General features: G+C 37.0%; 1 protein-coding gene across 1 annotated transcript; it reads left to right on the forward strand.

Moving 5' to 3' along the window:
- The first annotated feature begins 2514 nt into the window (after nucleotides 1-2514).
- Nucleotides 2515-18841, forward strand: LOC131199745 (eukaryotic translation initiation factor 1A, Y-chromosomal). Its single transcript, XM_058185842.1, has 7 exons — nucleotides 2515-2728; nucleotides 3637-3720; nucleotides 11714-11817; nucleotides 13372-13422; nucleotides 15024-15105; nucleotides 15223-15314; nucleotides 18527-18841. The coding sequence occupies exons 1-7, from the start codon at nucleotides 2713-2715 to the stop codon at nucleotides 18530-18532; spliced, it is 435 nt and encodes a 144-aa protein (XP_058041825.1). The 5' UTR covers nucleotides 2515-2712; the 3' UTR covers nucleotides 18533-18841.
- The last annotated feature ends 7868 nt before the right edge of the window (nucleotides 18842-26709 follow it).

Below are 26709 nucleotides of genomic sequence, written 5' to 3' on the forward strand. Positions count from 1 at the left end.
ATCATAGAAAGTTACAAGAATTTAATAAACATGTTTGTTACTATAGGGATCTCTTAAGTTTGAGTTTTAAGTAGTTATAGTACCAAGTAATATTGAGGGCTTTCTATGACATCATGAAATATACATAAAAGTTAAGTAGTGGAAAAAAAATTGAATGCGTAAGAAGACATGCCTAAGATTCAGCTACTGTTTCTTTTCTAATATCTGAGGAAGGTAAAAGCTGTGTTACTCTGTGTTACAAGAGAAAGGATCAAAAGAAAGACCCTTTGCAGAAAGCCAGGGAGATATGTCTTTAGTGAGCAGAATTAGGGAAATAAAGTTACATACAGAATACTCGTTTCTCAGCTAATGTCTCGCCTCTTACAAAACAAAAATTGTGGCTAAATTTTGGAAAGTTTTTATTCAAATATTTTGTTGTTAGTCGCGAAGTCATGTCTCATCACAACCCCATGGACAACATTCCTCCAGGCCTTCCTGTTTCCTACCATCCCCCCCCTCCTAGTCCATTTAAGCTCACACCCACTGCTTCAGTGACTCCATCCAGCCACCTCATTCTGTCGTCCCCTTCTTCTTTTGCCCTCAATTGTTCCCCACATTAGGCTCTTCTCCAGTGAGTCCTTACTTCTCATTAGGTGGCCAAAATATTTCAGTTTCATCTTCAGGATCTGGTCTTCTGAAGAGCAGTCAAGGTTGATCTGCTCTAGGATTGACCAGTTTGATTTCCTTGTAGTCCAAGGGACTTGCAGGAGTTTTCTCCAGCACCATAATTCAAAAGCCTCAATTCTTTGGCGCTCAGCATTATGGTCCAACTTTTACAGCCATACATTGCAACTGGGAAAACCATAGCCCTGACTATATGCACTTTTGTTGGCAGAGTGATATCTCTGCTTTTTAGTATGCTGTCTAGATTTGCCATAGCTTTCCTTTCCAGGAGCGTCTTTTAATTTCTTGGCTGTAGTCCCCATCTGCGGTGATTTTCGAGCCCAGGAAAATAAAACCTGTCACTACCTCCATTTCTTTCCCATCCATTTGCCAGGAATTGAGAGGACCAGATGCCATGATCTTAGTTTTCTTAATGTTGATTATTCAAATATATACAGCACTATAGAGATCATATTGTTACATGCTTCAAGGATTCAGCTGTTAGAATTGCCTTGTATTTACACAACTTAAATTTTACTTTAAAAAGTAAGTTATAGAAAGCAAATACATTGATAGCATCACATTCAACTTAGGTTCATACTTTCAGATGTTTTCTTCCTATAAAGTGGCAATGATGATACTCATCTACAAAGATGGGTCTTCGCATTCAGTTATATCTGCTGCCATAGTATAAAACGATTTATTTTATTTCAACTAGGTATGAGGAACAAATTTCAACTTCAGGGATTCAAATATTTTGGAAGGTTGCATATCTGATGTATGCATACCTGATTGGGGCCAGTCAATTTTAAGCATGCACGTAAGTTGCTTATGCCATTCATGCTATCTCGGTCAAGGTCGTTCCCAATCCATAGAGCTATTACATTGGGGGAAGACTTGCACAGCCTTTCGTTCCTGGTCTGTTGTTGATTATCTGGTTTATATTGTCCTCTGGTTGCAGCAGTCAGTCGGCCTTGTTCTCTTTCACCCAATATTACCTAATGGGTAGAGGTGCAGAAAACACCACAGAATTTTTAAAAAAGCAACTATATGATCTCTTGGAACAAATTGGGTCTAGGATTATAATTACTGCTAGAACTGAAAGGAAATAACCTTTCTCCTTATACACAGAAGATGCACAACCTGATGCCTAAAATCTTTGTGAAGAAAATTTTAAATACAGAGCCTTAAATACAATTAACTACTTTATACTACTATAACTAATTTATAAATTGAGTAGTTTTATTATTTTATTATATACAAATTCATTCCAGCCTAGCCCAAGCTTTAATTTCGGTAGCTTATAATATACTTGTATGGAACACAAGCATCTTCAAAGACCTGCATTTCTCTACTAGATCTTACTTCTTTAGAGAAAGCAGGGAGGGAGGGAATCGGGCTAAATCCAGGCTGCGAAGCACCAGTAGCAAAAAGAGACAGAAATTCGAAACTTGTTTGAATTTTTGCAGTCCAGGAACGGGGGCTCTGGTGGGCTGATGGCTAAAGGATGAGTTAGTAAAATTGCAGTAATAAATCAGGCATCACTGGAAGGAGACTCACAGCTATTTCTGATATTATAATAATAATATCAGTAATATACATGTTCCTCAATTAATTAAATTGAATGGATTTCCAAATCGTGTAGTCACGTGTCGTATCGCGACGGTTTTCGCGGATCTCGGGTGGACGTGGCCTGCGCCTGACGCATCCGGCCCGCAAACCGCCTGTTTGACACCCCACTGTAGTGAAAACGTCACGCCTCACACCCCGATCTACCAGCTCATAGGACCGCCTTCCCCGGCAGTGATTCCTCCCACCGGAGGAGGGTGCTAGAAAGGCCTCGAGCTCCCGGAGGAAGTCGCGAGTGCGCGAAGCGCATTCTGGGGCCGAGATTTTCTTCCGCCTTTCCTCTCGGAGGGCTTTGCGGAGACCGCATCTACTTTTTTCTACTGTACCGCGTCGTCGCGCTGTCAGTGTCTTCTTTTGCTCTGAGGTAGCAATATAAAAAAGGGCTCTTTCCTTTTCGTTTGGGCTTGTCAGGGCTGTGTCCGTTGACTGGTAGCTGCCACCATGCCGAAGAACAAAGGTGAGGCTTTCTGACCCCCCCCCTCCCAATTTGCCTTCCACGCGACTCCTCTCGCTCTCTCCGCCCGTTGTCTGTAGATGAATCTGCCCGAGGGGAGGGCGCCGGTCGCACCGTCGACCTGGCTCTTTCTGTCCTTTCTTGGATCCAAAGGCTTTAGTTTTGTGCGAGGGCTTCGGTTCTCCACGCGTTTCCTCCGCGCCTTCTCCCTTGTTTTTGGTTGAAGACTTTTCCTAAGATAGTTGACAGAGAAATAAGCCTGCTTGAACTAATAGACGTCCTTCCAGTTACGTGCTGCTCCATAATTCTCAGACAGAAGTAGTCTCTATTTAATAAAGTGGAGCTTACTGCTAAGGGTATGGTTACAGGTTGATTCTTTCTGGTTTTGACCGGATATTACACATTTAACACGAATAAGAGGCTGTTGGTTTAATTTTATGAATCATAGGTTGGCCTTGATTTTTAGACACAATATTTTTTGTTTTCCTGCTTGATAATTGATATCTGGATTTCTTATTTGACCTTGTACCTCTCGTTTTTGTCACTAGAGGGGTATAAGAATGCCTTTCATAACTGCTTAAATTATAGAATGTTCCTACTGTTTATTATCAGGATACACTTCCCTCTGATGTTTAAAAAGATTCCACATTGATGGAACACTGAATAACTGGGTTTTTTATCGTTTTAATATTGAAAATGTATTACACTACTGTGAAAACTAAATTGTGGTGGTTTATTTTTTAACACATACAGAATTGAAGCTGTTCTTAATTGCATATGTGTACACCTGTATACCATGTGTTTGCCTACACAAGAATGCAAGCAAACATATATGCATTCAAAATATTTAGAGGTTCCCCACTGGAAAACCTTACCTTAAACTATTATTTTTTCATTTTTTTGCAATTTAGGAAAGGGAGGTAAAAACAGACGACGAGGTAAGAATGAGAATGAATCTGAAAAAAGAGAATTGGTTTTTAAAGAGGATGGACAAGGTAAGATGTATTGTCTTCTTTCATTTCCTAACATTAAGCAGTTCTGTAGGACGAAGGCATATTTGTGGTATTCTTGCAGAAGATTGTATTGGTAGATGAAAAATTAGGCCTCACCCAAGTGATGTACTCTAACAGAAAGAACATTTTTTGTTGAAAAATTGGTAAAAGATGCAGAGAGTAGATCAGAATGTATATAATGAGAAATATAGTGGAAAGAACGTTTTTGGGAAAATACTGTACTGCATTTGGTACGTATCTGAGTGTCTATAGTAAAAAGATATCTTAGTTTCTTTGTAAACTTTCATTACTGGTGTCATTTGGTTATTTAGTGTCATATTTTTTAAAAACACTAAGATGAAATAAGGAAAATTTCAGTTTAGTTTAAAATCTTATTTTCTTTTTTAAGTTGTATTACATATAAAAAATTTAATACAACACCTGTATTACATTGGATGCCATAATATTAATTAAAATTTTGTATTGGATTTCCAGGAAGCTATAGAATGAAAAAGCAGAACCTAAAAATACATGAATTAATGTGCTCATATCACCTGATACAGAGGTCATATAGGCTTTTACATGTGTTTTTTCAAAACATATTGATATGAAAAATGTAGAACAGATTTAATCCTAGCATAAGGTATCTTATATTAATTTAGCATAATAAATTTTATTTTTAATTGAAGGGATGAGCATTTGCAGTCTTGTTGTCATTGGGCTGTTGTGTGTGTGAGAGAGTGTGAATGTGTGTCTGAGTGTGTGTCTCAGAGAGAGAGAGGGAGGGAGGGAGGGAATATTCCTATGTGAACTGGAGAGGGGTTATTTTTTGTTTTTACTGTGGCAATAGCAAATAGTGCTCTTTTACAATATTTGCTGCTGAACTGCTGCCAAGGCTTTTGATACATTGAAGCATTCCCACTCAGCAGGGCTCACCGGACATTTTTTTTTGGAAATGAGCAAACTGAGAGACCTGTCAATTACAAAACCAAATGACTGTGCCCCACGTCTAGGAGAGAAAGAACATGTCCTTGCTGTTCTGTTCATGTACTCCTGTTCCTGACTCCACTACAGAAGAGTCTCACCTGGAATTGGAGATAAGAATCCCAGCATTTAGAATTACAATGGGACCACATGAAAACAAAATAATAACAAGGCAAAAGAGTGGCAGCTTGCTTGGGAAGGAAAGTGATTGGAACTGAAGCTTTACAAAATCTTGGCTCTAGTGAATCAGGACTGGAAAATTAAGGATCCCCAGAGAGTTAATCTTTTGCTAGAATACTTCCCCAATAACCTTCTTGATGTTGTATGTCACAGAGACTGCATTAATTCCTGATCTTTAGATTGGACATGTAACTCTTGAGACATAAAATAAGTCATGGATCAGATTGAGAATATTGGAAAAATTAACTATTAATTCTTTATAGAATTAATTCTCTGTTAGAATTTATATAAAAAAACCATTACTCCAAGCTCTCATGCGAAACATGTTGATGCAGGGCTTAGTGATGGAGTTTTCGCATTTCTTTTGGAAGGACAAATGGGTACCCAATCAATTCTTAAGTAGAGCAGTGCCAAAATCTTTAGCAGGAGAGAGAGGGAGCTGAACAGTACATTCTTGTGTTTAACAGAGGAAGAAAGGGCACACCACAGAAGAGAAAGTCTTTTTTTTAAATTTGCATTTATATCCCGCCCTTCTCCGAAGACTCAGGGTGGCTTACACTATGTTAAGCAATAGTCTTCATCCATTTGTATATTATATACAAAGTCAACTTATTGCCCCCAACAATCTGGGTCCTCATTTTACCTACCTTATAAAGGATGGAAGGCTGAGTCAACCTTGGGCCTGGTGGGACTTGAACCTGCATTAATTGCAAGCAGCTGTGTTAATAACAGACTGTCTTAGCAGTCTGAGCCACCAGAGGCCCTTTGTCTATTGTGGTCACCCTGAATAGTTTGCTGTCACTATTTAGAAGCAAGAAAACATAGACAAGTGAGGAAACGGAAAGCCACAAACCAGTGGAGCACTTGACCTGAGGAGTAACCAAAACTTCTCCAGTGTTTTTTAGTTCATTTTCCTTTTCCTTTTCCTTTTTTTTTTTTTTTGAATCGCTCCAATCTTTTTTTTTATTCAAAAAGTTTTACAGAAAAATTTCCCCCCCTTTCCCCCCACCTCCCCTCCCCCCTCCCTTCACAACCCCCCCCCCGACTTCCCGGAACGAGCACAAGGTATAGTTAAAAATAAAACAAACATATGCTAAAATATTTCGTCCCAACTTAATTATACCCTACAATCATCAATTCCTAACTTCCCCAAAACAATCAAAATAATACATCATAATCATTCAAAACAGTCTGATAACTCTTAGTCTGATATCTACTTTGAATATAGTCAATCCATTTTTTCCATTCCTTTAAGTATCTTTCTTGCGTATTGTCTTTCAAAAAGGCTGATATCTTCGCCATCTCAGCCAAATTGGCAACTTTCAATATCCATTCTTCTATTGTAGGTACTTCTTTTTTCTTCCAGTATTGTCCTATTAGTAATCTTGCTGCTGTTATTAGATTTAAAATCAATTTAGTCTCAATTACTGTACAGTCCGTAATAATTCCCAACAAAAAAATTGCAGGAACTTTATCTTCTTTTTCAAAACATTTTGTAAAATCCACCAAATTTTTATCCAAAAGGCCTTTATATCCTTACAAGTCCACCAAATATGAAAATATGTAGCATCATCACAATTACATCTCCAACATTTTGCTTGCATATCTGGGTACATACACAATAATTTCTTAGGATCTAAGTGCCATCTATAAAACATTTTATAAAAATTTTCCCTCAGAGTCTGTGCTCATGAATTTAACATTTCTAACCCAAATTTTTCCCCAAGTTTCCAATAATATTGGCTCCTGAAAATTTTGTGCCCACTTTATCATACAGTCCTTTACCAAGTCCCTTTCAGAATCTATTTCAAGTAACACATTATACAATCTCTTTATATGCTCCTGAGACTGATTTCTAATTTGCTTTACCAAATTTCCCTCGTTCTGCTCTATACCAATTTTCTGATCTTCCTTCCATCTAGCACGTAGTTGCTCATATTGAAACCAAGTATAATTTTTCCCTTCTTCTTTAGTACGTGCAGAGATTTTAATTGCAAATTACCTCTTTCAGTATACAAAAGATCTTTATATGTAATCATTTCCTGATTCTGTTCTATATTTATATTCTCTATTGTATGTCTAGGACTTGCCCATATAGGAACCTTATAATTTAGTTTGTAAGAGTATTTTTCCAAACACGCAGAAGAGCAGTTCTTAACACATGATTTTTAAAGGCCTTATCCACTTTTTTGTCATAAATTAAATATGCATGCCATCCATATAGCAAGTCATAACCTTCTATATTCAAAATTCTTTCCTCCGTTAAATTAAACCAATCACTTATTACAGAGAGCAGCTGCTTCATAGTATAATTTAAAATTGGGCATTTTAAACCTCCCCTTTCCCGAGAATCTTGAATTATTTTCATTTTAACCCTAGCTTTTTTACCTTCCCATATAAATTTATTAATTCCCTTCTGCCATTCCTCAAGATTCTTATCTTTCTTAATTATTGGTATCATCTGAAAGAGGAATAAAAATCTAGGTAAAACATTCATTTTAATAGCAGCTATTCTCCCCAGCAAGGATAATTGCAATTTTTTCCAAACAATCAACTCCTTCTGAACTTTTTGCCATAAAACCTCATAGTTATTCTTATACAATTTCACATTTGACGATGTAATATAGACCCCTAAGTATTTAACCTTCTTTACAATTTCAAATCCTGTTATTTCCTCTAATTTTTCTTTCTGTTGTCTGGCCATATTTTTTATTATCACTTTTTGTCTTTTCTGATTTACCTTAAACCCTGAAACCTTCCCATATTGATCAATTATTTCCAACAAAGATTTACTAGAATTTATAGGGTTTGTTAAAGTAATCACCAGGTCATCTGCAAAAGCTCTCAGCTTATATTCATGTTGTCTAACTTTAATTCCTCTATCTCCTTTCCTTCTCTTATTTTATCCAATAATGGTTCTAGAGTTAAAATAAACAATAATGGTGATAAAGGACATCCCTGTCTTGTTCCTTTCGCAATCTTAAAAGGTTCTGTTAAGCTACCATTAATTATAATCTGTGCTGTTTGCTCTCCATAAATTGCCCTAATTATTCTTGTAAAACCATCTCCAAATTGCATCTTTTCTATTAATTTAAATAAAAAATCCCAATGCAATCGATCAAAAGCTTTCTCTGCATCAAGAAAAATAAATGCTGCTGGAATAAATTTTTCTTTTCTAAATACTCCAGTAAATTAACAATCTGCCTAACATTATTCCTCATCTGTCTCCCTTTTATAAATCCAGATTGATCATTATGAATTCTTCGCTGCAAAATCAACATTAATCTATTAGCTATTATTTTAACAAAAATCTTATAATCATTATTTAAAAGCGAGATTGGCCTATAGTTCCCAGGTTTAGAACAATCCTGTTCCTCTTTTGGTATCAATGAAATAAAAGAGGTTCTCCATGAGGGGGGAATTCCCCCTCCTATTTGTATCTGATTAAATAATTCCTTAAGTGGACCTAACATCTCATCCTGTAAATTCCTATAATAACTAACTGTAAGCCCATCCGTACCAGGAGTTTTCCTGGTTTGTTTAATTACCAAAATAATTTCTTCAGAAGTTATAGGCTGATTCAGTTCATCTGTTTGTTCTAAAGTTAAATTTTTAACCTTCCTTCAAATAATTATCAATATCCCTGTTCAATATATTATCTTTAAGATATAAATTTGTATAATATTGTAAAAAAGCTTTTTTAATTTTATCCTGTTGGTATCTCTCTTTACCTTTATATTCTATTTTTTCTATAGTACGTTGTTTTTGTCTTTTCCTTAAGGTATATGCTAACCACCTACCAGGTCTATTTGCATTACAAAAAGTATTATGTTTGGCATATTGTATATTTGTTGCCACCTGATCAGCTATTATCATATTAAATTGATTCTGTAATAACTTTATTGCATCTTTAAGTTTTTGATCATGCGGGTTATGTATTAATAATTGTTGTTTCTTATAAATTTCCTCTTCTAAATACCTACGCTGTCTTTGTTGCTTATTTCTCTGTCTATTATTAATATATATATTAATACACCTCTCATAAAAGCTTTACTGGCATCCCAAACCATTTCTATCGATGTTTCGTTATTCAAATTATAATCAAAAAATTCTTTCATCTGCTTTTTACATTGATTTACATTATCCTGATATCTAAACAAATTTTCATTTAATCTCCAAGTTCTTCTACCTTCTTTTCCATATTGCAATTCCATCCAAACAGTACTATGATCAGACAAACATCTTGGAAATATCTTAGTTTTCTTCACCTTAAAAAGCAAGTCATTAGAAATTAAAATAAAATCAATACGTGAGAAGGATTGATGCCTATCAGAGAAAAAAGTATAGTCTCTTTCCTCCAAATTCCAGTCTCCATACATCTCTCAACTCAAAATCTTCTATCATGTCAAAAAGGATTTAGGCAGCTTTGCATGTGCAGGTATCTTCTTAGAAAAGTTCTCTTGTCCTTTCGTATCTATTACTCCATTCCAATCTCCCAATATAATACGATTTATAATCCCATAGAATCAACTTATCATACAACATTCTATAAAATTTTTCTTGTTGCTGATTGGGTGCATATATACCAAACAAAAGGGTCTTTTTTGTTTCTATTGTAAGTTCAATAGCAATATATCTTCCGTGAATATCTGCCTCTATTAACTTGGCTGGTATATCTTTTCTCAAATAAACCACTATGCCATGTTTTTTGTCCAAAGCAGAAGCAACAAAATGTTTACCTAACTTTGAGTTTATTAAGTACTTTTGATCTGATAGTTTAATATGCGTTTCTTGTAAGCAAATTACATCATTTCTAAATTGTTTCAAATAATGAAATATTTTTCTTCTCTTCTGAGCTGAATTCAAACCATTGACATTCCAGGTCAAGATTTTATTTGCCATTACTGGCCTGCTGAAGCTTTTGAGCGATCAGCTGAAGATCGTCCTCCCATATCTTCGGCCGTGCTCCTCCCACCGCTTCTGTAGCAGAATCCTGAACTTTACTTTGAGTTTGTTGCTCCTTTTCTTTACGCTTAAGGGCTCCCCTCGTCAGTCTTTGTTCTTGTGGTTGTTCCTCAGATGGTAACATCACTGGAATCACCTCAGCTTCCACACCCATTTGAGTCTCTTTAATTCTTTTTTCTATTATTTCTACTTCAAGTTTCAGCACTGTAGAAAGAAAATCTTTGGCCTTAAGCACTGTATCAATACGATATCTCCTTCCTTGATAATACACTGTCAAACCAACTGGAACCTCCCATCTAAATTGAATCTGGTATTTCTTAAGTTCTTGTGTAAAAAATGTAAAGTCCTTTCTATCCCTTAACATCTTGGGAGGAATCTCTTTCAAAACCTTCAGCTCCTGTTCTCCTATTTTCAAGTTTTTCTGAAATGCAACTTGCAAAATTTGATTTCTCACTGTTCTTTTCAAAAAATAAACCACAATGTCTCTAGGAAGTTTCTTCTGCCTAGCAATCCAGGAATTAACTCTATAAATTTTGTCAATTTGATAAGCAACCTCTTGTGGATCAAGTTAAATAAATTCAGCCAGAGCTTCTGATAAAAAATTTTTTAAATCTTCCCCTTTCTCTTCATTCAAGCCCCTAATTCTCAGAGCTCCTTCCATCATTCTATACTGCATCACCACCACTTGATCTTCATTTTTGTCCAATTTAATCCTTCCTTCCTTCCTTCCTTCCTTCCTTCCTTCCTTCCTTCCTTCCTTCCTTCCTTCCTTCCTTCTTCCATCCCCTTTCCTTATTTTTCCTTCCTTGTTCTCTTCCCATCTTTCCTTATTTTCTTTGTCTTTCCTCTTTCCTTTCTCCTTTCCTGTCCTTTCTTGGATGCTCAAATACAGAAGGGGAACATTTCTCTTTTTGTTTTATTTTGCTTTTAGTTTGTTTTGCTAGCCCTCTGCCAGCAAAAATAGCTTTTTCAGCTGTGACAGCCTCCTGCAGCCCTCTGCCAGAGAAAGCAGAGCTTTAGGAGTCCAAAATTTCCCACATATCTGCATGTTGTACCAGCTGAAGCTTCCAGATACTTTTCAAAGTGCTTTTATATGTAAGTGTAGCATTGTACACATACACAAAGCAAGGCTTGCATCAAAAAACCATGTCTGCCATCTTGATTTTTTTTTACATACAAGTACCCCATGAATACCACTGCACAAATAGATAAACTCATGTACCATTATTCCAAGCAATTTAAAAGTCAGAAAGTCAAATACAACAGCTTGAATTGAGATTGAAAGAAGATGGGAATAGTGCACTCATATAGCAATATGTTTTAAGAATAACCAACAGTTGGCTATACCAGCTCAGGTTTAGAGATTTTTTTTATACTTTTTTTATACTTTTATTTTATTTATTTTTATTTATTTTATTTTATTTAAAAGGTAATATAAGACTACAAGCATACAACATGTTTACCTTATCTGGATTTAGTTCATTTATTACTATCCATCTGGAGCCTCATATTTGACAGAATATGGTTCAGTATTTTATTACTTTTCTTAAATCTGAGAGAGGGAAATAATGAGTTGAACAACTGATATCTTGGTTGAGATCACCCCTGGATCTTATGATGCATTTTGTTTAAGACCCTCACACCTCAAATCTGAAATATCTACATACAAACTTTGCTTTTTCAGTATGTGAACCATGAGTCAATTGATGGATAAAGAAATTCAACTAACTATAGCTAGTTTATGATACGAGGTTTTTAAAATCAACTGTCATGTATTAAAATCTTGAGTCTATTTCTCTCTGGCATAATAGATATAAATGTGTTACATTATTATAAAATTATAAAATTCCTAACTCATGTGTTCCAGAATATGCCCAAGTTATCAAGATGTTGGGAAATGGCAGACTGGAGGCATTATGTTTCGATGGTGTAAAAAGGCTGTGTCATATCAGAGGAAAGTTAAGAAAAAAGGTACGTTAACACATTCTGATACATGGGCAACCTCCAATATGTTGGTATATTAAACAATTAATGTTATAGTATCTTATGTATATATCCTGCTACTGGTTTCAAGATCTTGATTTGGTGGAGTGACTTGTGCCCTTCATAGCACAATACTTCCTTTACATATATAACTAGTAACTCAAGAAAACATTTTATTATTCTGTGTTTTGACTGCTGAATTTGCTGATTTTTTTTATTACTTTTTTTTAATTTTCTTTTTTATACATCTTCTAATCTTGCTGTATCTTTTTTTCTGCTCCAATTTCTGGTGCTTGTGGAGGTTCTACATTACAAACATGTAATATGTCTTGTAATTGTTCTATGCACAGAACCCTGATTTTGCATCTTCCATGCCTGAACTAAAATGTCTTTCTCCAGATTTTTATTTTTTTAATCCATGCACAGAACAAGATAGGGCTGTTTTCACCTGGGTGGAAATGGTTAAGTGGGAGGTAGAAGAAAGCCAAGGAACTGAATCTGCAGCTGAAGGGAAAAGGCTGAACAGACCAGAGGGATGTGCTGTGCTTGAATCTAAAGGGGAGGTGAAGAGAAAGATGTGCAACATTCCTGCCTTAACTGCCTGCTTGGATTTGTTTTATCTAAAGACTGAAACAATAAAAGCACTTTTGGTTCTGTAAAATCATGGATGATTCTAAATGTTTTGATAGAACCCATGAAACAATTATTTTCCTTAGATTTGAAACAAATTATATTCCTGTTTTGCACACAACACCTGTTCTCTATTTGTTTGCTACTTTTCACCATGTGTGGTTGATTGTGGTTCTGGTGATAAATACTTCACATTTTAAGAATTTCACATTATATCTCCTCCAATTTTCCTTACACATTTTCTTGTTCCTTAATGTTTTTTATATTGCATACTGTTTTGAGCATCGAAAACAATTCTTAGATTAAAATAAAGAGTTTCTCCAGTGCTGTTCCAGTTCCTGGAAATCTGTCTTCCTTCTCTATGAAGAACTACTCTGTTACTTAACTTATCCCATTGCTAATGACTCATTGCAGATATTCTCCTCTCTAACTGTAAAAATGCAACGTTTTGGATCTATTCTGTATTAGCCTTGCAGCTATCTTTATAACTCAAAGCCTCAATGGTCCGAGATCAATAGAATAGGTGCTGTTGTACATTATCCAAACTTTTAAAAGTTTAAAAATTTCTACAATCAGAATTTTGAAAGTTGAAAGTGGTATTTTGTTACTTTTTTTCCATATGGTGTTTCTGCTCCAGAGTAATAATTAAATATGAAGACATGCAAGTAGACCCAATTGTGATTTAACCTCTACATTAGTGTGCAATATTATGCACACATCATATGGTATTCAGCAACTGATCAAGTACTTGAATTATATAACATTCACCAAGATTTATTGCTTATCGCAGCCAATTGCAGGTCTTTTAAAGATTACATTTCATTAAGTGTTTCAAGTGAGAACTCATAATTTTTTAAATGTTAGTCTGGAAAAAAGGATAAAATTCTTCAGTTTTTTTCTTTTGATTTTTAGGTTTGGATAAATACATCAGATATCATATTGGTGGGTTTAAGAGACTACCAGGTAAGTTACTATAATTACATAATTCAATGTGATGAGAGTTTGGTTTAATTTTTGTCAACAGAAGGTTGAACTCATAAATACTGATATAGCCAATCACATTTATTTCCCAAAAATAAGACCTGGTCTTATTTTGAGGGGGGAGGGGGGCTTGAAAATAGACTTATTTTCGGGGGATGCCTCCACCCGCTCTGCCTGCCTGTCCTGCTGCTGTTGGGACTCAGCAGTTTGGGTCTTGCTCAGGCTGCTGATATGACAAGGCAGAAGGACGTGCAGCATGTCAGGATTGCCTGCTCCCCCCCCCCCCGGTGCCGCTGGCCAGCTGCTGGGCTTGCTGCACTTCTGCTGCTGGCCTCGCAGGGGCTCTTCACCCTCCTGGCCACACTGCTCTCAGCTGCCCTGCAGCTTTGAAACTCTCTGGCAGCTCTACAGCAGGAGGGAGAGGGAGATTACCCCTTCCACCTTTCCTGCACTTGAAAGACGAGCAAGACCCCCAACTCAATGTTACTGATATGCTATGCAATGCAAGCCATGCAAAACAACCCACCCTGACCCTCTTCACTCTGGTGATGATCCCAGACTGGGGGCGCACAGGGTCCCCAGGGCTGAGGCCTCCCGGTGCAACGCTTTGCCGCAGGTCTGGAGCAAACCTCCACCTTCTCTGCGCAGGATTGCAACATCTGCCCATGTTTGTGAGGAGTGACATGGTTGGGCTGCCTCTTATTCTGGCAATGCCCACCCCCTTCACTAGGGTTTATTTTTGTGGTAGGGTTTATATTAAGACCCACACTTAAAAATGAGACTAGGTCTCATTTTCAGAATAGGTCTCATTTTTCTGGAAATATGGTATGTACGTAAAAAATGTAAGGATACTTTTTTACTTTGAATTTTTTTTATATAAATCTTGAACAGTGCTTTAGGGAAAAGGTAAAAAAATAATTAATATTTATGAAATTTATGTTTAAGCATAATTTATTTAAGCCTAAATTGCTCAAAGATGTAACATTATCTTTCAAAATAGGTAATATACAGGTTACAAGATAGGAAGAATACATCTTTTTTTGACCATTGAGAGTTTTACAGGGAGGTTGAGTCATGTCCTAAACAGGTAGTGTTGAATAAGGATATGATTAGGAGACAGTAACACAAGTACTGGATGTTACAAACTGTGCTTGATTGATTCATCTTCAAACTAAACATAAGTATGTAAATATGTGATTCTAACCTAGACTATAGTAGTAAGACCAGGAGTTATTTAGCATAGTATTGTAATCTCAGTACAAATAGTTATGGGAGACACTGAGTTGGTGACTAGTTTTTGCATTACCTAGTAATGTAGGTTTAACTTGGTATATAATAGTACAGTCTCTCTGTAATAGCTTTAATAATACATGTTTGAAGAATATGTGGATCTAGTGAGCTATATACTACAATATTCTATTCTCATTAGATGATACAGAAAATCAAACTAAATTAATGTTTAAGTGTCAGAGATTGTGTCTCTCATTAGCTATAGCTTGGTAAAAGAAAGTGTTTAAAATGTCCTAATAAAGTTTTCATAGAATTAATCATCTGAAATCATTTTTACCAACAATATTATTTAGGATAACAAAGCGGATGTCATTCTAAAATACAATGCAGATGAAGCCAGAAGCCTGAAGGCATATGGAGAACTTCCAGAGCACGGTAAGAAATTCTCATCATTGCCCATGTCACTGTGAATAAAGGACATACATACACTAACCCTCTTACTCAAAAACATTTTCAAAAATATATTCATGGTTTGTTTTCATTTTTACACAGCCAAAATTAATGAAACTGATACTTTTGGGCCTGGTGATGATGATGAAATCCAATTTGATGATATTGGAGATGATGATGAAGATATTGATGATGTAAGTAATCAGAAAGATTTCATCTTAAAATTAACATCTGTTTCATAGGGAATGTCTATTCATAATTTTCATCTTCAGCTTTGTTATATCTTACCTTGGTGGACAGGAATTATCTAGCAGGGATATAGGGAAGGTAACAGTGTTCCGTGCACCTTTGGCATGGAGTCATGCCAGCCACATGAACACGGAGACAGCACTGGCTCTTCGGCTTTGAAACAGAGAGGAGCATCGCCCCTTAGAGTTAGAACGACTAGCACATATGTGCGAGGGGAACCTTTACTTTTAAAGAACATATTCTATTCCTGCTTCACAGTACAACTACATATACATCTTAAATCTAGAAATGAAGTACTATAGGTTTGTAGTACTATTCTTCAATTTTTGTTCCTATAGTATAGGGTGACAGTGTTTGAAAAATTGGATTCAGTTTTACCTCCTGGAGGACCATAGAAGGTTGAAGGTGATGCCATTATATCACCAGAAGGAATGCTGCTAAGATTTTTTTCAACCTGTCTTCATGTTTTGGCAGGGGATTAGAGTTGGCGGCTTCCGAGTGGCAAACACTTCATCCCACCCATAATGCTCCCCTCAAAAGTTCTGTAGTTGCACAACTGAAATTTGGCCATTTTGCCACCAGAACTTGCACCACATGAAACCTATAAGCCCGTGATGGGGAACCTATGGCACATGTGCCAGACTTCGCACATGGCCTTCTCTGAGGGCACGCACGCCATCGCCCCAGCCCAGCTCCAATTACATTTCTCCATCACATTTCACTCAATCTATTCCAACTTATTGCAAAAGAAAAAGATCTTGTGAAGTTGGAATTGACTGAGTGAACTTTTTAACTCCCACGCTTTACAATGGGGGAGGCAGGATACCATCCTCTTCCTGAAGTCCATTACAACATGGAGCCACAATGCAACCCATGTGGCTCTTTCACCCCTCTGCTGCGGCTCCCTGTCACCCTGTCGCAGCACAGGGATGAAAGAGCTCTTGCCCTGTCGTGGCAATGATGATGGGCGGAGGCTTAGTAAGGGAGCGAAGCACCCTGTACTTGCCTTTACACGGCAACAGCATTCCACCTTTGTCTCGGTACATTTGCTGTTGCTGCCAGCAGAGGGCTGGGAGAGAACAGGGTCCAGCCCCGCAAGCCTGGCCTTCCTCCCTTGGCGAGGAAGCCAAGAGAAAGAAGGGGGCAGTATGGGGAAGCGCTCCCTTCCCCCGGCTGAGCACCAAGCACAAAAGCCCAGTGGGGAGGTGGCTGGCCCAACAGAAGTGCCCCCATTGGCGAGTCTGATAGTGGAGAGGCCAGGCCTGGCCTGGCTCTCACAGCTGTCCCATTGTTTGGCACCTCCAGATACGAGCTGCCACCTTTGAAATGCACTGTGTCTTTGAGGAAGCCGGTCAGCGATGGCTGGGGCCAGGGGGGGACAGCAAAGGCGTTAGGGCTGCTCTCCCCTCCTCCACAAGCCAGGCCTTTAGGAGCGTGGAGAGTTGGGTTAGGGTTAGAAGGCATGCTCCCACATTGCCCCAACATGCTTTTCCAGCATGTGCTCCTCTGTCCCAAAGTAGGATTTAGGGGGGGTAGGGGGAAGGGAACAGGGAAAAGGTTAGGGGGGCATCTAGAAGGAGAAACCCGGCTGGCTTTCCTTTTGGCATGGGGTGGGGGGAAGACCCAATAAAAATCCAATTTCCCCCAATAAATGGGGAAAATAAAGGCCCGGTGGTCCAGAGTCCAAAACGGGATGGGGTCTGTTTGTCGGAGGATCAGAGAGGAAATCAGTTAAAATCTGGACAGGAGACTATTCAGAGAGGGATCTGCGTGGGTCTCTTCTTCCCTCCCCTTAGATTCTCCTCTCCCGGCTTTCTTCCCTAGCCTTGTTTTAAGGGGAGGGGAAAGCAAGGTGGGACAATAGTAGCTAAAAGACTGCAAGGGGGGTTAGGGTTTATTAAAGACAGGGATGGGGAAAAGATGCCATTCCTTTCCCAAGGATCCAGGGAAAGTGGAATAAAAATAGGTGTGTGTGTGTGTGTATAACTAACAGCCCGGGATAGCTTCAGTCACAAACAATAACAACAGCTGCTGTTATTTTTGCTGAGAGCATCTAACCTACGCAGTATTCTTTAATAAATATTAACAATAACGAGCCATAATATACAGGATTAAAGGAAGGAAGGTGAAATCGGAGGGAGGGAGAGAAGGAAGGACGGAAGGAAGGAAGATGTGATGGCCCTCCAGAGGCTACTGCACTAAACTCCCATCATTCCCAGGTTGTGCTGTTAAAGAAATCCAGTGCCACCAGGGAGAAGTCAAGTTGTGAAAGAGTGATTGAAATTCCTCAGAAAACCTCATTATTTAGGTTAAATTGCCATGTTGGCACTTTGTGATAAATAAGTGGGTTTTGGATTGCAGTTTGGGCACTCAGTCCCTAAAAGGTTCGCCATCAGTGCTATAGGCTGTTATCCTTGCTTATGATAGTAACAAATTTGGATATTTTTTTTTCTTTCACTTAACATGAAATAGCCCTGAAAGGCAGACAGTGGTAACTTCTGCTCAGAATTAGGGCTGATCTTTATTCCTTGAAGTTTAATTTCATTTCAAACCTCCTCTAAGCACTTCCCATGGTGAGATGAGATTGTCAAATGCCAGTCATTTAATGCATTAAAAAGCAGTTTTATTCCTAGTGTGTAAATGGATTTCTGAAAGATTGAGCAAAATTGCTTACATGAAAGTACTATAATTATTTATTATACTTCAGCGGTACAAAACTTAAGACTTTGTTTATAAATCCTGAGCTGTCCTAATTATACAGAGGTTAATGCTTTTTTCAGACACTGAGGTAGAATTAATTTGTGCACATTACAAAAAGTACTTAAATTATGTTGGTGTTGCACACAGTTGAGTTACATGGTACCTGAGTAGTGATGTATTATAACTATTTTCATTTGGTGTTTTTTGTTGAAGTACTAGAGGTTTTCATTTTGTTTTGTTATTAGTCATCTGTTACCCAAATTTCATATAAGATGAACAACTATATACATTTTAAAATAAAATAATAAATGAGAACAATTTCAGTTTGAGTAGAATAGTTCTGAATACAACAGGTTAAGTTTATTGTGGCTGTTACTAGATAGCATTGCCTGTCTGTTCTGATCTGAGCAATTGTACTTTAATTGCAACATTTTAACATTTTTTTTCATACTTGCAGATCTAAATGGAACTGAGAGGAATACATCCCAACTTTCCACCTCAATTATTTTGTTTTCAAATCCTTATGCCTAAGACGATTGCAACTGCACATTTGTAGTTACAGCACATTAATATGTACCCAATGTTTAAGTATTTATATTTCTTTAAAAACAGAAGTTGGACTCAAAAATTAAATGAAATAATACGGCAATTTTTATCTCTATAATAGACTCTTACATCTGTATGTAAATACACATACTATAAACTCTCATACTGTTTTCATCAATAAATATCATTAAGACATATTTTTGAAATAAAAAATATTGCCCTATAATTATCAAGAATTTTGATTACATACTAATTCACATTAGTATTCATTTGGCAGGTGTACTGTAGTTTCCTGGTATCCCTTGACAATGAAGAATTCATTAACAAATGTTAATACCTGAATCTGCTTTATAAGCTTTAGTTGCATGTTATTTTTATACAGGATTTAATCATTGTTTCCTTTTCACAGATAATATTTTCAGAATGGAGAAAAAATAAATTTCCAAAAATTGTGTATGTTTGAATAGCTATTCTGTATTGGTAGTGATAATAAATTAATTTCTAGGTGGCATTAATTACTTTAACAGACATACACTTGCCAGATAACCCATTAAAATATTTTGCCCTTATAAAAATTAAATATTTTTGGCGTGTGTGTGTATGTGTATATATATATGTCTTTGGTTATTCGGGTTTTCTCCCACGTAAAATTGGAAGTGTCTTGGCAACATTTCGACGAAATCCCATTCGTCATCTTCAGGCTAGGTGTTTACAGCTTCATGCTTCTAGGAGCAATGTGTGATCACAACTGTTTCTTCCTTTTAACTGCTAGTGGGGGTTTGAACTGATTGGGTGGGAGCTTGGCTGTGTTCTGATTGGATGGGGGTTTTTTTATGCTCTGATTGGCTGGGGGTGTGTCCTGTTTGGGTGGGGGCTTGGTTGTGCTCAGATTAGTCTGAGTTGCAGGGGGATTTGAGCTGGTGAGCTGCATTGCTGTTGTTTTGGCTTTGTGGTCGTGCTACATCTTCAAGGTGGGTGTCAGTCTGCTGCATGTATGGATTGGAGGAGTTTGAAATGGCTAATGATGCAGCTGCGGTCTGGCTTCTGGTCCGTGGTCATGCTTCATCATCAGTGTGTATGTATGTGTGTGTGTATATGTACATATGTGTGTGTGTGTGTGTGTTCGTAGGTTTTCACAGGTATAGGTATGTAGGTCTTGGCTGGTGCTTTTGGCTTCGTGCTTGTGCGAGCAAAGCTCCGATAACGCTTTGCTTGCACAAGCACGAAGCCGAAAGCACCAGCCTGAAGATGACAAGTGGGACCTCGTCAAAACATTGTCTACTTTCAACCTTACATGGGAAAAGACCTGTATACGCCAAGACCTATATATATATATTTCAAAAAGGGATGCGGTGGGCTCAGTGGCTAAAACGCTGAGCTTGTAGATCAAAAGATCAGCAGTTCAGTAGTTCAAATTCCTAGTGACACCTAACAGGGTGAGCTTTTATTTGTCCCAGCTTCTGCCAACCTAGCAGTTTGAAAGCATGTAAAAAATGCAAGTAGAAATATAGGGACCACCTTTGATGGGAAGGTAACAGCATTCCGTGCGCCTTTGACATTTAGTCATGCTGGCCACATGATCACGGAGACGTCTTAGGATAGTGCTGGCTCTTCGTCTTTGAAACGGAGATGAGCACCACCCCCTAGAATCGGGAACAACTAGCACATATGTGTAAGGGGAATCTTTACCTTTACCTTTTACAGTGTTTCCATGGGTTGCTTAGGGAGAGTTTGGCTTAGCAGATTCACCCTTTCTTTCCTGAAAATTGATCTAGAGATTTGGGAGTGATGTGCTCAGATGGCAGGAAGAGAAAAAAGCCCGTATCTACCATAATAACAAGAACTGATGCTATTTGTGGAAGGACATGCTTAGATTCAATTCAGTTAAATATTTCTGCATCATAATAAGTTCTTCAGAAAGATTTCATTTTAGTTTTAGATTGAGCCTATTATGAGGTACAATTTGATAAGCAATTTTGTATGTTCTTTATCAGAACATGTAAATGTGACATTCTGAAAACTTTAACCTGAATACGATCAAAGAGACAAATGAATTGTTTCAAGTTTGAGTAGCAGTAAAAACCTAAACTTTCAGCAAAGATTAATAGTCATATTATATTCATACATTCTGAATTGAGTTTGGTTGTCCTTAGCATTATATATTGACTATAACAGTTTACATATGAAAAATACGTTCAGAAGCTTAGTGTTTTTTTAACAGAGATGATAGTTATTAAAAAATCTGAATTCTGAATATCACATGCATTTTGTTGCATTTGATTGCAACTACATTATATAGATTGTTCACAAATTATGCTGAATTGTACAATTTAACATTGTTTATCTTGTGGTATGAACATGGACAAATATAATCATGGGTCAACAAGCAATGGCTTTGTATGCTAGACAAATACAATCTTGTCAGTTAGCCATGAAACGTTGAATTCTCAAGTTGAGGGCTCTCAACAAGTACTGAAGCTCCTACGCTGCTTGCCACATTTGCTATCATATCAAATACTTCATGTTGATAAGGATCTTATCATGTTGCAAATGTGGGAGGAAAAGGTTTTTTTTAAACCCACAAAGCCTGTCTGCTCTGTTGTACTCTGTATATGTATCGTGTCATTTAGCTTTTTGATCTTTAAATAACAAAAAAGAGTTTGGGATAGGAATCTATTTAGAGCTTATGACCGATAAAATGCAAAATTACATTTTCTTGACTAAACAGATACACTCTTCAGAAACAAAACCAGAAATGTTTGGATGGAAGAAAGTTGTAGATATGGAAATACTGAAAATCTTACCACTGGTAATATTTTTATTAATACCAAATTAAAGTTGCATCGAATGGTTAAAAAATATAAACTTATTTTTTAACAGCATCATTTATTATGTGGTTCAATTCTGTTTGCTCTGACAGCAGGTCTTAAAAACTAAGATAGACACAGGAATTTAGCTTTGGAATAGCAGTAAAAAGGTAGACACTTTACAGTTGTGTATTTTAAAGATATCCTTATCCAACTATTCTAAGTACCTTAGGTCAGGTGGAATATTTACTTTATCTTCACAGCAAGATGAGTGATACATGAGAGAATATGGTTTGTTAAGATCTCCCAGTGAACTCTGCAATCCATTTTGAATATTAAATTACCAGTGTTTCTCAGAATATATTTTTAAAACATAAATTGCATAATGTTAATAAGTTCGTTAATTTAAAGGTTTTCTGAAGCTGGTGCTGCTAAATCTCTTTGACAAATGCTAAATCTCTTTGACAAATGAATATTAAAATTTCTCAGCACGTTCATGTATTAATAGTATTCTTGCCCTTATATATCAACTGTTTCTTTAAAAACTGATTCCATGTAATAATACAGTGTGCTAATCAATTGTATTTGAAAAATATGTTCTTAAAGGTGATGGCTTAATTAAACAGGCATGTAACTCAGTTATATTCAACAGAATTGACTGATAGCAGGTAATCATTTAGTATGTGACTTTGTGACATTTCAACTCCCAATCTCATTGAAAAATAGCTCTAATAGTAGTAATGTTTTCTATTATATTCAGTTATCTTTTTTTCATGGTCTAATCAATGAAGTAAGGATTCATATACCAGCTGCTTCAGTCTCTAATTCTAGTCCCAGATCAGTACACAACTGATTTTTGTTCATGAATTATATAAATAATTAAAAAGCAGGCCCAATTTAAATTGGTATATTGTAGTAGGTTTAAGTGTATTCAGTCTAATTGCTTGGGGATGAGAAGATCAAACAATAGTATTTATAGTAAAGAACTGTTTTATACATTTGGGAATGTAAACTTTTGTTGCCTTAGTTTTTTCAGAGAATAAACAGTTTTTATGTTTCCAGATGCCCATCTATCTTAGTTTCGGCCCCTTTTCACATCTTGTAAATTCAATGAGGGCAGTTTAAGATGAAATTTTACGCATTATGAATGAATTGTCACCACAGGTGGCATCAAAGATCATATCTCCAAAACAATGTGCTTGGACAAGATTAATATTGAATAAATAATTCAGCCCGGGATTACAGGCTAAAATAGAAGAGGGAAACAGGATCTTGGATGAAGGCAATGGCAAGGTAACATAGGCAAAAAAATACAGGTTTAGGCAGCACGTATATTGTTGCCAAAAAACCCTATTTTGAACTATCTACATGGTCACTAGGAGTCAAGCTTTGCTTTTTGATTAGATTCCCAAGCTAAATGTGAAACATTCCCACTTGTAAAAACTGTTATGCAGACTTAGAATATATTCTACTAAGATAATAAATTGCATTCAATTGCATTGATTATAACAGTTTGGTGATAATTGATTTAAATCAATGCTTATATAAAAGTCTAGTGCAGGGGTAGTCAACCTTTTTATACCTACCGCCCACTTTTGTATCTCTGTTAGTAGTAAAATTTTCTAACCGCCCACCGGTTCCACAGTAATGCACCGTGTATCGTCATCTGCGCATGCCTCTTGTGCATCATGGATTGGGTTTGGGGGGGGCGGCTACCAGCTCTTGCTTGTCTGTTTCAGGTGGGGGAAGATATGCAAGCTATTCTGGGACGAGGCTCTTTTGTTGGCGGTCGCACTATAGCGCCATTTAGTTTCACTTACATAATGTGAACTAAACTTATGCGCGGATGATATAAATACTATATTTTCAGGAAATTAAATTGTCAAGGGGAATTTTATAAAAACCTAATGAAAATGTTTTTAAATAATGCTATGATTTTTTTTTAAAAAGTCAATTAAATTAAAAAAAAGGAAAGTGCTTCAGTATCAGACAAAACCCCTACCGCCCACCATGAAAGCTGGAACACCCACTAGTGGGCGGTAGGGACCAGGTTGACTACCACTGGTCTAGTGTATTCCTTATTTTCTATCAAACTTAATACTTTAAAGTAGCTTTAATTCTAGTTAGGGTCACTAATCAAAAAAAGTATTCTTGATTAAAGTGAAATTGAACTGTTGTGTTGAATGCTACCCGATACACATGAATACATATTCAGTGGTAATTCATATTTCAACTCTGGACAAATTGATAATTTCAAGCAATATTCCCAGTATCTTGATTAAAATGAATCATTCCTCATAAAACAGGAAATAATCTGTACATATTGGTAAAATTGAACATGAAGAATTCCAAGTTAGATTCAACAATTCCTAATTCTAAGATTTTGATTAGCACTTGCATTACTTGATTAAAATTTTATTTCTAGTTCAATAATTAGAAAATCTGTTTTTTGTTTCAAATCAGTTTTGTTTCTTTAAGGTAAACAATGGTATGTGTGTTTCTGGTTTGCAAAGCTCATCTTCTATGGGTCAGCTTTTTATTGCTGTAGTGTCGAATGTAGATATTGATACTCCCATATAATTATCCCATCAATTTATTACATTTTTGCCTTTTAAAGTTCCTGTTTGGAAATTAAAACAATCTTGGAATTAAATTCTATTGAAATAAACTTTATTCATGTAAATATGAGAATTATTTTTTCATATAAAAATGACAGTACCGTATTTTCCTGAAAATAAGACCCTGCCTTATATTTTCTTGAACCCTGAAATCAGCGCTTGGCCTTATTGCCATGCACTTAAAAGCCCAATTGGGCTTACTATCAGGGGATGTCTTATTTTGGGGGAAACAGGGTATATAAGTGGAATGCATATGTGATCTATAAAGACTTCGTCAGCTAAGTAGATTCACATAACTATAAAGCTAAAAAGTCTTCAGTTTGCTATCGACTTTCAACAAATTTAAGGTTTTGGTTACTACCTTTAAAGCGCTCCATGGCTTAGGGCCTGGGTACTTACGGGACCGCCTGCTGTTACCACATGCCTCCCACCGACCCGTACGCTCTCACAGAGAGGGACTTCTCAGGGTGCCGTCCGCCAAGCAATGTCGGCTGGCAGCCCCCAGGGGAAGGTCCTCCTCTGTGGGGGCTCCCACACTCTGGAACGAACTTCCCCCGGGTTTACGCCAAATACCTGACCTTCGGACATTCCGTCGCGAACTGAAGACACATCTTTTTGTTCGCGCGGGGCTGGCTTAAATTGAATTTTATTAAATTTTAAATTTTATTAACTAATTTTAAATGGGGTTTTTAGTTCATTGTATACTTTTCAGGCCAAATTTAAAATAAGTTTTTTAATTGCATTTTAAATTGTATATTGTACTATCTGTTTTATTTTTGCCTGTACACCGCCCTGAGTCCTTCGGGAGAAGGGCGGTATAAAAATCAAATAAATAAAATAAAATAAATAAATAATAAATCTATTCTTGGTTTTTATAATCCCTTTCAATTTTCAAATAGATTAGATTAACAGAGTTGGAAGGGACCTTGTAGGTCATCTAGCCCAAGTGGGAGACCCTACACCATTTCTGACAAATGGCAGTCCAATCTTTTCTTAAAAGTCTCAAATGATGAAGCACCCACAGCCTCCGAAGGCAAGTTCCATTTGCCTTCCTGTTCCTGTTCCATTGGCTGATTGTTCTGTCAGAAAGTTCTTCATTTCTAGGTTGAATATCTCCTTGGTCAGTTTCCATCCATTATTCCTTGACTGACCTTCAGGTGCTTTGGAAAATAGCTTGACCCCCCTCCTCTCTGTAGCAGCCCCTCAAATATTGGAACCACTCCTATCATTTCTCCCCTGGTCCTTCTCTTCACTAGACTAGTCATGCCCAGTTCCTGTAACCGTTCTTCATGTTTTAGTCTCCAGTCCCCTAATAATCCTGGCTGCTCTCCTCTGTACTTTTTCTAGAGTCTCAACGTCTTTTTTATAGTGTGGCGACCAAAACTGGATGCAATACTCTAGGTGTGGTCTTATTAGGGCTTTATAGAGTGGTATTAGTACCTCACTTGATCTTAATTGTATCCCTCTGTTAATGCAATTTAGGATTGCATTGATTTTTTTTGGCTGCCGCTGCCCACTGCTAGTTCATATTTAGCTGGTTGTCCAATAAGACTCCCAAGATCCCTCTCACAGTCACTGCTATTAAGCCTGGTTTCACCCAGTTTATATGTGTACTTTTGGGGTTTTTTTACCTAAATATAGGACTTTACTTTTCTCTACGTTGAATTTCATTTTGTTAGATAGGGCCCAGTGTTCAAGTCTGTCAAGATCCATCTGGATCTTGAGCTTATCTTCTAGGGTGTTAGCTATTCCTGCCAGCTTAGTATCATCTGCAAATTTGTAAGTTCCCCTTCTATTCCCTCATCTAAGTCATTTATCAAGATATTGAAGAGTACTGGACCTAAGATGAAACCTTGTGGCACCCCACTGCTTCCCTCCATATAGATGTAGACCCATTAAGGACTACTAGTTTGTCAGCCAGTTATGAATTCATCTGATGGTGATGCTGTCTATCCCATTTTTTTCTAGTTTACCAAGAAGTAGGTTGTGGTCTACTTTTTCAAATGCCTTGCTGAAGTCTAAGTATATTATGTCCACAATATTTCACTGGTCTACTAATTTAGTCATTATGTTGAAGAATGAAATAAGGTTGGTTTGGCATGATTTGGTTTTAACAAACTCATGCTGACTTCTAGTTATTTACTCATTTCTAGATGTTGGCAGATCAGTTTTTTTATTATCTTTTCCAGTATCAATGTTAAAAGGCCTCTTTTATTATCTTTTCCAGTATCAATGTTAAAAGGCCTCTTGGGCATAGCTGCCACCTCTCTTTAAACAGTAGCTGTGAGTCTAACAAGAACCCCAGATTGTGCACAACTCTCACCTAGGAAAGTACAATTAATTGAAGACAATTGGGTGGACCAAACACCTGGAGCCACTTAATTTCGTCACCTGCTCTGCAGAGCATTCAAACACCAAATTTCAACATCATCACTTAGTTGGCCTGTGATCAACTTCAACAGAACCTGCAAAAGCACTAGGTACTTAGCCTGGGGTCAAGATGTAGAATCAATTTATTGATTATACTTAACCCAAAACTGACAGATGATTTCAACGGATTCATATAGATGTTAAACAAGACTGTATCTTTGTCAATTCTTTGCCAACCTGAAGTCAGTCTGTTTGCCACTATGTTTCACTATGTTCCATGTTTGCCATATTTCATTTAG

Source organism: Ahaetulla prasina, chromosome 5 (assembly GCF_028640845.1).
Source record: "Ahaetulla prasina isolate Xishuangbanna chromosome 5, ASM2864084v1, whole genome shotgun sequence".
In the NCBI taxonomy this organism is placed as follows: Eukaryota; Metazoa; Chordata; class Lepidosauria; order Squamata; family Colubridae; genus Ahaetulla; species Ahaetulla prasina.

Bases quoted from the DNA above. Each gene is read 5' to 3' on its own strand.
- LOC131199745 (XM_058185842.1), top strand. The intron at 11,818-13,371 runs GTACGTTAACAC...TTTGATTTTTAG, and splicing joins GAGGAAAGTTAAGAAAAAAG to GTTTGGATAAATACATCAGA. The intron at 15,106-15,222 runs GTAAGAAATTCT...ATTTTTACACAG, and splicing joins TGGAGAACTTCCAGAGCACG to CCAAAATTAATGAAACTGAT.